The sequence below is a fragment of the Heteronotia binoei genome, chromosome 8, assembly GCF_032191835.1.
Source record: "Heteronotia binoei isolate CCM8104 ecotype False Entrance Well chromosome 8, APGP_CSIRO_Hbin_v1, whole genome shotgun sequence".
Taxonomy (NCBI): domain Eukaryota; kingdom Metazoa; phylum Chordata; class Lepidosauria; order Squamata; family Gekkonidae; genus Heteronotia; species Heteronotia binoei.
The window spans coordinates 130,227,723-130,236,239 of NC_083230.1; the positions used below are offsets into that span (position 1 = coordinate 130,227,723).

An 8,517-nucleotide genomic window follows, 5' to 3' on the forward strand; every position below is an offset into this window, starting at 1 on the left:
TAGAACTAAGTAGTCAGCCGGGTTGGTCTGAAGCAGTAGAACAAAATAGGAGTCAAGTTGCACCTTTAAGACCAACTTAGTTTTATTCAGAACGTCAGCTTTCGTGTGCTCTCTAAGCAGCCTTCGTCAGATGAGGAATCCAGCACAGTGAGCAAAGCCACACATAGCTGGTAGTCAGTGGCTCAGCATGCAGACTGGTACACATTTAAGATCCAATGTCAGTATAGTCAATCAATCAATATCTTTATTGCATTAGCAAAAATATTGCCATAGCAACCAACAGTATGGTAAAATTATCTGGTAAGGAGTAGTTTAGAATGCAAAATGGTACAAATTTAAGATCCAATGACAGTATAGTAAAATTTTCTGGGGAGGGAGGGTGGCTCAGTGGTAGAGCATCTGCTTGGGAAGCAGAAGGTCCCAGGTTCAATCCCTGGCATCTCCAAAAAAGGGTCCAGGCAAATAGGTGTGAAAAACCTCAGCTTGAGACCCTGGAGAGCCGCTGCCAGTCTGAGAAGACAATACTGACTTTGATGGACCAAGGGTCCGATTCAGTAGAAGGCAGCTTCATATGTTCCCCAGTCATATGTGATCTGGTAAGGAGTGGTTTAGAATGCAAAATGGTACAAAGTTAAGATCCAATGACAGTATAGTCAATCAATCAATCAATGTCTTTATTGCATTAGCAAAAATATTGCCATAGCAACCAACAGTATGGTAAAATTATCTGGTAAGGAGTAGTTTAGAATGCAAAATGGTACAAATTTAAGATCCAATGACAGTATAGTAAAATTATCTGGGGAGGGAGGGTGGCTCAGTGGTAGAGCATACTGCTTGGGAAGCAGAAGGTCCCAGGTTCAATCCCTGGCATCTCCAAAAAAGGGTCCAGGCAAATAGGTGTGAAAAACCTCAGCTTGAGACCCTGGAGAGCCGCTGCCAGTCTGAGAAGACAATACTGACTTTGATGGACCAAGGGTCCGATTCAGTAGAAGGCAGCTTCATATGTTCCCCAGTCATATGTGATCTGGTAAGGAGTGGTTTAGAATGCAAAATGGTTCAAAGTTAAGATCCAATGACAGTATAGTGAAATTAACAAATTAAGCAAACTCTTTGATCTGAGTAGCATGAGCATGCAAAAGCAATAAAACAGTAAAATGTCAAAATGTGAGAATGTCTGTTAATGACTATATGGATTAAGCCTGGGTCACTAAGGAAGGTCTTTATATCTCAGAAGTTGGTCTTAAAAGTAGAACTGAGGAAGTGTGTGCGCACGTGAATGATCACACAGCGAATAAAACTTTGTTGGTCTTAAAGGTGTCACTGGACTCATACTTTGTTCTGCTCCAACACATTGTCTCTCCTGTATTGAGTGCGCCGTGAAGTACAGAATCCCTCTGATTGAAGGATATAAATTGATTGAAGGGATATAAAGTAAAGAGACATAACTTCAATTCAAGTAAACTCTGAATGCCTAAACTTAAAGAGCTGTCGCCTAGAGGAGGGTGTGGAATTGTCTTCTGTGGCCTCAGAAGGTAGAACCAGAACGAAGCGGTTGAAATTAAATCAAAAGAGTTTCCAGCTCAACATTAGGAAGAACTTCCTGACCGTTAGAGCGGTTCCTCAGTGGAATAGGCTTCCTCAGGAGGTGGTGGGCTCTCCTTCCTTGGAGGTTTTTCAGCAGAGGGCTAGATGGACATCTGACAGCAATGTGGATCCTGTGAATTTAGGGGGGAGGTGTTTGTGAGTTTAGAGCGGTTCCTCAGTGAAACAGGCTTCCTCAGGAGGTGGTGGGCTCTCCTTCCTTGGAGGTTTTTAAGCAGAGGCTAGATGGCCATCTGACAGCAATGTGGATCCTGTGAATTTAGGGGGAGGGGTTTGTGAGTTTAGAGCAGTTCCTCAGTGGAACAGGCTTCCTCCTTGGGAGGTGGTGGGCTCTCCTTCCTTAAACAGAGGCTAGATGGCCATCTGACAGCAATGAAGATCCTGTGAATTTAGGGGGAGGTATTTGTGGGTTTCCTGGATTGTGAAGGACGTTGGACTAGATGACCCTGGAGGTCCCTTCCAAATCTCTGATTCTAACCAATAATGTATTTTGTTTTTAAAAAAATGCCTTTCAGATTCTCCTGCAAGTCTTGATTGTCCTGACGGGCAACTACAACTTCTTCAACCTGTTGACCATCGCCCTCTGCTTCTCCCTTCTGGATGACGACCACATTGGGTTTTGGCTGGGCCGTGGCCGGAAGAAAACGGGGCCCGGTGAGTGCCTGAGAGATCCCCCTCTCCCCGCGACGTTTCCAAGTTTTGGGGAGGGAAATTAACAAATGTTGTGTCTGTGAAATGGGCACTCTGGGGAGCATTGTGGGTAAAAACATAAGAGAAGCCATGTTGGAGGAGACCCCCAGAAAGAGGTAGGCAGCTGGTGGCCCGCTCAACCATTTTACGCTGGACATTTCCCCTGAAGCAGTGCAGCCGCCAAGGCCACACTCACGAGCGCAACTGGAGCAGCAGTGCCCAGGGCCAGGGGGCAGGATCTGGTCCCGGGGGCAGTCCACCAGGCTGGGGCACTGCGTCCGGTAGCACTGCAGATGCTGTTCAGCGTCCGACATCAGCTGAGGAAGAGAAGACAGAAGAGGCGGTCAGGTTGCAGCTAGGGTTGCCAGCCTCCAGGTGGGGCATGGAGACCGCTTGGAATTCCAGCTGCTCTCCACTGCCACAGGAGGTGGTGGCGGCCACAAGTATAGCCACCTTCAAGAGGGGTTTAGATAAAAATATGGAGCACAGGTCCATCAGTGGCTATTAGCCACAGTGTATGGAGCACAGGTCCATCAGTGGCTATTAGCCACAGTGTATGTGTGTATATAACATTTTTTGCCACTGTGTGACACAGAGTGTTGGACTTGATGGGCCGTTGGCCTGATCCAACATGGCTTCTCTTATGTTCTTATGTTCTTATGTTCTTATGTTTAACTGCAGGGTTCGCTCCCCCCCTGAAAAAAGCAGCAGATCCAAAGGGCAGTTTCCATGGCATTATACCCTGCACAGGCCCCTCCCCTCTCCCAAACCCTCCACTTAGAGGTACCAATCCCCGGGTGTGGAAACAAAGTGGCTACGCAGTAAGTGGACCAAAGCAAAAGCGCTGTGCAAGCCCAAAATGAATCAACAATAATAGAATAAAGTGTCCAAATAATTTGTAAAGATACCCCAAATACGCAGGAGCTTGTGCCTTTTGGAAACGGAATATGTCTTAATTTGACGTCGTCGTTGTGAGCTTACAGGATGGCTCTTGGATGAAACTTGTTTGCGAAACGTGGTGTATCAAGTCGACAAACACGTAAGGAAGGAACTTTGTACCTTTGGAGCCTTTATTTTGGGAGACTGGATCGACCCCATCTTGTGGAATTGACTGTGATTGAATTTCCAGGAGAAGCCTTTTGAATGGACCTTTTGCATTCTCCATGGAAACTTCTTGAAAATTATTGTGGGATCCATCCCCTCGTGAAATATACTTCCTGTGTATTTGGGGTATCTTTATAAATTATTTGGACACTTGATTCTAATACTGTTGATTCATTTTGTGTTTGCACAGTGCTTTTGCTTTGACCTATTTACTGCATAGCCACTTTGTTTCCTGTCCCTTTGGATTTAGAGACTTAGGCAGGGAAGAGCCAGTTTGGTGTCGTGGTTAAGTGTGTGGACTCTGATCTGGGAGAACCGGGTTTGATTCCCCACTCCTCCACTTGCACCTGCTGGAATGGCCTCGGGTCAGCCATGGCTCTCTTATCTGGGAGAACCGGGTTGGATTCCCCACTCCTCCACTTGCAGCTGCTGGAATGGCCTTGAGTCAGCCAGAGCTCTCTTATCTGGGAGAACCGGGTTGGATTCCCCACTCCTCCACTTGCAGCTGCTGGAATGGCCTTGGGTCAGCCAGAGCTCTCTTATCTGGGAGAACCGGGTTGGATTCCCCACTCCTCCACTTGCAGCTGCTGGAATGGCCTTGGGTCAGCCAGAGCTCTCTTATCTGGGAGAACCGGGTTGGATTCCCCACTCCTCCACTTGCAGCTGCTGGAATGGCCTTGGGTCAGCCAGAGCTCTCTTATCTGGGAGAACCGGGTTGGATTCCCCACTCCTCCACTTGCAGCTGCTGGAATGGCCTTGGGTCAGCCAGAGCTCTTATCTGGGAGAACCGGGTTTGATTCCCCACTCCTCCACTTGCAGCTGCTGGAATGGCCTTAGGTCAACCAGAGCTCTCTTATCTGGGAGAACCGGGTTTGATTCCCCACTCCTCCACTTGCAGCTGCTGGAATGGCCTTGGGTCAGCCAGAGCTCTCTTATCTGGGAGAACCGGGTTGGATTCCCCACTCCTCCACTTGCAGCTGCTGGAATGGCCTTGGGTCAGCCAGAGCTCTCTTATCTGGGAGAACCGGGTTGGATTCCCCACTCCTCCACTTGCAGCTGCTGGAATGGCCTTGGGTCAGCCAGAGCTCTCTTATCTGGGAGAACCGGGTTTGATTCCCCACTCCTCCACTTGCAGCTGCTGGAATGGCCTTGGGTCAGCCAGAGCTCTTAACTGGGAGAACCGGGTTTGATTCCCCCCTCCTGCAGCTGCTGGAATGGCCTTGGGTCAGCCAGGGCTCTCTTATCTGGGAGAACCGGGTTTGATTCCCCCCTCCTCCACTTGCAGCTGCTGGAATGGCCTTGGGTCAGCCAGAGCTCTCTTATCTGGGAGAACCGGGTTGGGCTCCCCAGTCCTCCACTCACAGCTGCTGGTGTGGCCTTCAGTCAGTCACATTCTCTCACAGCTGTTCCTCTCAAGAGCAGTTTCTGTCAGAGCTCTCTTAGCCGCACCCACCTCACAAGGTGTCTGTTGTGGGGAGGGGAAGGGAAAGGGGATCTGTAAGCTACTCTGAGATTCAGAGTGAAGAGCAGGATATAAATCCAGTCATCTCTTCTTCTTCTTCTTCTGGTGCGAGGAGTTTTCCCTGTCCTCAGGTAACCTCTTGAATTCTGCTCTGTAGCCTGGCCCCCCCGGCCGCTGACCGTCCTGACCGCGCTGGTTGAGTTGGGCGCCTACGGCTTACTGTTCTACTGGACTGGCTGCCACTTTGGGCTGAAGATCAACTGGGAGAAGAGGCTGCTTGAATCTAAGACAGGTAACATCCGAGGTGGGAGGAGACGGGGCCCGGAGGTGCCAAGGGGTGGAGACAGGGTAGCTTGGAACTTTCTAGAGGGGTTGGGGCAATCCCGGCATGACCTTTGCGGCACTAAAGTAGGAGGACCCGTTCTCCATGCAGTACAGGAGTGACCCTGTACATCTTCAAGAGACTGGTAGCCAGCAGCCTTGGGCCGTGTTACATGTTTTTGGCATGTTCTGGAACAGGGGTTCTATTAGGGGAGTTTTCAGAACTCGAGTACAAACACACACACCCCTAAGCCGCTTTGAGTCCCTACCCAAAGGTGAATTATACATGAAGTAAATAAATGAAACAACTAAACCGCATTCATCCCGGGTTCTTTTGTAATCGAGATGCAGTTAACTATAAACGAACATAGAAAATTAGTTGTTGTAGATTTTCTGAGCTGTATGGCCACCATCCTGGCATTGTAGAACCCGACGTTTCACCAGCAGCTGTGACCGGCATCCTCAGAGGAATTACACAGAAGGCTGGAGTTCTCTCTGTGTCCAAAAGAGAAGAAGATGGTAGGCAGGTAATCTGGCACTCTTCTCACTTGGACACAGAGAGAACGCTAGCCCTCTGGGTTATACCTCTGAGGACGCCAGTCACAGCTGCCGGAGAAACATCAGGTCTCACAATGCCAAGACCATGGCCGCACAACCCGGAAAATCTACAAAAACCAATGGATTCCGGCCATGGAAGCCTTCAACAACACATTGAACGTAAAAAATACAGAATTAGCAGAATCGTTTCTATGAACATATGAAGCTGCCTTATACTGAATCAGACCTTTGGTCCATCAAAGTCAGTATTGTCTTCTCAGACTGGCAGCAGCTCTCCAGGGTCTCAAGCTGAGGTTTTTCACACCTATTTGCCTGGACCCTTTTTTGGAGATGCCAGGGATTGAACCTGGGACCTTCTGCTTCCCAAGCAGATGTTCTACCATTGAGCCACCGTCCCTCCCCATTGTTTCTAGACAATTAGAACCCAGATGAACATGCGTGTGAGAGAGAAATACTACCCCAAAAGTACCCTTTTGGCCAAAATGCATTGAGTTGACTTTTAGCCGTGTCTCCCCAGCTTTCACGTACCATGAATTCATGCAGTGGCTGAAGATGGTGACGCTGCCTCTGGTGGGACTCGCCCTCCTTTCCCTGCTGTGGGAGATCCTTCAAGGTGCCTACAGGTAAGAGACTGGCCAGCGGGGGGTTTCCCAGGTGCTCCTTGGCACTACCTAGGATAGGACCAGGACCAGCGGGTTGAAATCAAATCAAAAGAGTTCCTGGCTCAACATTAGGAAGAACTTCCTGACTGTTAGAGCGGTTCCTCAGTGGAACAGGCTTCCTCGGGAGGTGGTGGGCTCTCCTTCCTCGGAGGTTTCTAAACAGAGGCCAGATGGCCATCTGACAGCAATCAGGATCCTGTGAATTGAGGGGGAAGTGTTTGTGAGTTTCCTGCATTGTGCAGGGGGTTGGACTAGATGACCCCTGGAGGTCCCTTCCATCTCTATGATTCTAAATCAAAAGAGTTTCCGGCTCAACATTAGGAAGAACTTCCTGACCGTTAGAGCGATTCCTCAGTGCAACAGGCTTCCTCCTTGGGAGGTGGTGGGCTCTCCTTCCTTGGAGGTTTTTCAACAGAGGCTAGATGGCCATCTGACAGCGATGAAGATCCTGTGAATTTAGGGGGAGGGGTTTGTGAGTTTAGAGCAGTTCCTCAGTGGAACAGGCTTCCTCAGGAGGTGGTGGGCTCTTCTTCCTTGGAGGTTTTTCAACAGAGGCTAGGTGGCCATCTGACAGCGATGAAGATCCTGTGAATTTAGGGGGGGTGGGTTGTGAGTTTAGAGTGGTTCCTCAGTGGAACAGGCTTCCTCAGGAGGTGGTGGGCTCTTCTTCCTTGGAGGTTTTTCAACAGAGGCTAGGTGGCCATCTGACAGCAATGAAGATCCTGTGAATTTAGGGGGGAGGCGTTAGTGAGTTTCCTGCCTTGTGCAGGGGGTTGGACTAGATGACCCTGGAGGTCCCTTCCAACTCTAGGATTCCACCTGCATGCACCGCACTCTTGTGGGAACACTCCTGGCTCTTGAAGGGAGACTTCCCCTTTCGTTGGAGCTGCCTGCAGCTCTGCTCATCTCCCCGCCCTTGTGGGGATGTCTCGTCTCACTAACTAACGCCCCCTTTCTGTTTTCTCTCTCTTCCTGTCCCCCCCAGGTCTGCCTGCGCCCGGGGCTTTCTCTGGAAACTCTGGGGGACTCTCCAGTGGGCCGTCTTCACCACTGCGGCCTTGGGGATGTTTACTGTCAGCCTGGTGAGTGGCTTCCATGTCCAATGCTACCTTCAGGCCCTGAAGCAGGGAGCGCAGAACCTCTCAGCAAGGGGGCAGGAGGAAAAGGAAGTGGGTGGGACATGGAGGTGTGTTCGGAGCCGGGAGTGGCCAAACTCGCATAACGTAAGAGCCACGCAGAACGGACTTCAGACGTTTGAGAGCTGGAAGACGTGAATATCAGATGTTTGGGAGCTGCAGGAAAGAAGGAAGGAAGGAAACCGGAGGGGAGGCTGGAGGGAGAGGTGGAAAGAAAGCAATTTTAAATGCATTCTACAACTGCATTCGACACTTGTAAAAAGTTTTTATTGTATTTTATTGTTTTGTCATATGTTGTATGACAGTTTGGTGTAGTGGTGAAGTGTGCGGACTCTTATCTGGGAGAACCAGGTTTGATTCCCCACTCCTCCGCTTGCAGCTGCTGGAATGGCCTTGGGTCAGCCAGAGCTCTCCTATCTGGGAGAACCGGTTTGATTCCCCACTCCTCCAACTTGCAGCTGCTGGAATGGCCTTGGGTCAGCCAGAGCTCTCCTATCTGGGAGAACCGGGTTTGATTCCCCCACTCCTCCACTTGCAGCTGCTGGAATGGCCTTGGGTCAGCCAGAGCTCTCCTATCTGGGAGAACCGGGTTTGATCCCCCAATCCAATTGCAGCTGCTGGAATGGCCTTGGGTCAGCCATAGCTCTCTTATCTGGGGAGAACCGGGTTTGATTCCCCACTCCTCCACTTGCAGCTGCTGGAATGGCCTTGAGTCAGCCAGAGCTCTCTTATCTGGGAGAACCGGGTTTGATTCCCCAGTCCTCCACTTGCAGCTGCTGGAATGGCCTTGGGTCAGCCATAGCTCTCTTATCTGGGAGAACCGGGTTTGATTCCCCTCTCCGCCACTTGCAGCTGCTGGAATGGCTTGAGTCAGCCAGAGCTCTCTTATCTGGGAGAACCCGGGTTTGATTCCCCCCTCCTCCACTTGCACCTGCTGGAGTTGTCCTTGAAAGGGCAGCTTCTGGGAGAGCTCTCTCAGCCC

At 50.2% G+C, this 8,517-nt stretch overlaps 1 protein-coding gene across 1 annotated transcript in view; it reads left to right on the top strand.

Annotated features, from left to right (window-relative positions):
- LOC132575801 (lipase maturation factor 2-like) overlaps positions 1 to 8,517 on the top strand; it is a 47,879-nt gene that overhangs the window by 26,220 nt on the left and 13,142 nt on the right. The window contains exons 7-10 of the mRNA XM_060244491.1: positions 2,118 to 2,256; positions 5,016 to 5,150; positions 6,255 to 6,360; positions 7,385 to 7,622. Of these exons, the coding sequence (XP_060100474.1) occupies positions 2,118 to 2,256; positions 5,016 to 5,150; positions 6,255 to 6,360; positions 7,385 to 7,622 (618 nt within the window). The remainder of the gene's footprint in view (positions 1 to 2,117; positions 2,257 to 5,015; positions 5,151 to 6,254; positions 6,361 to 7,384; positions 7,623 to 8,517) is intronic.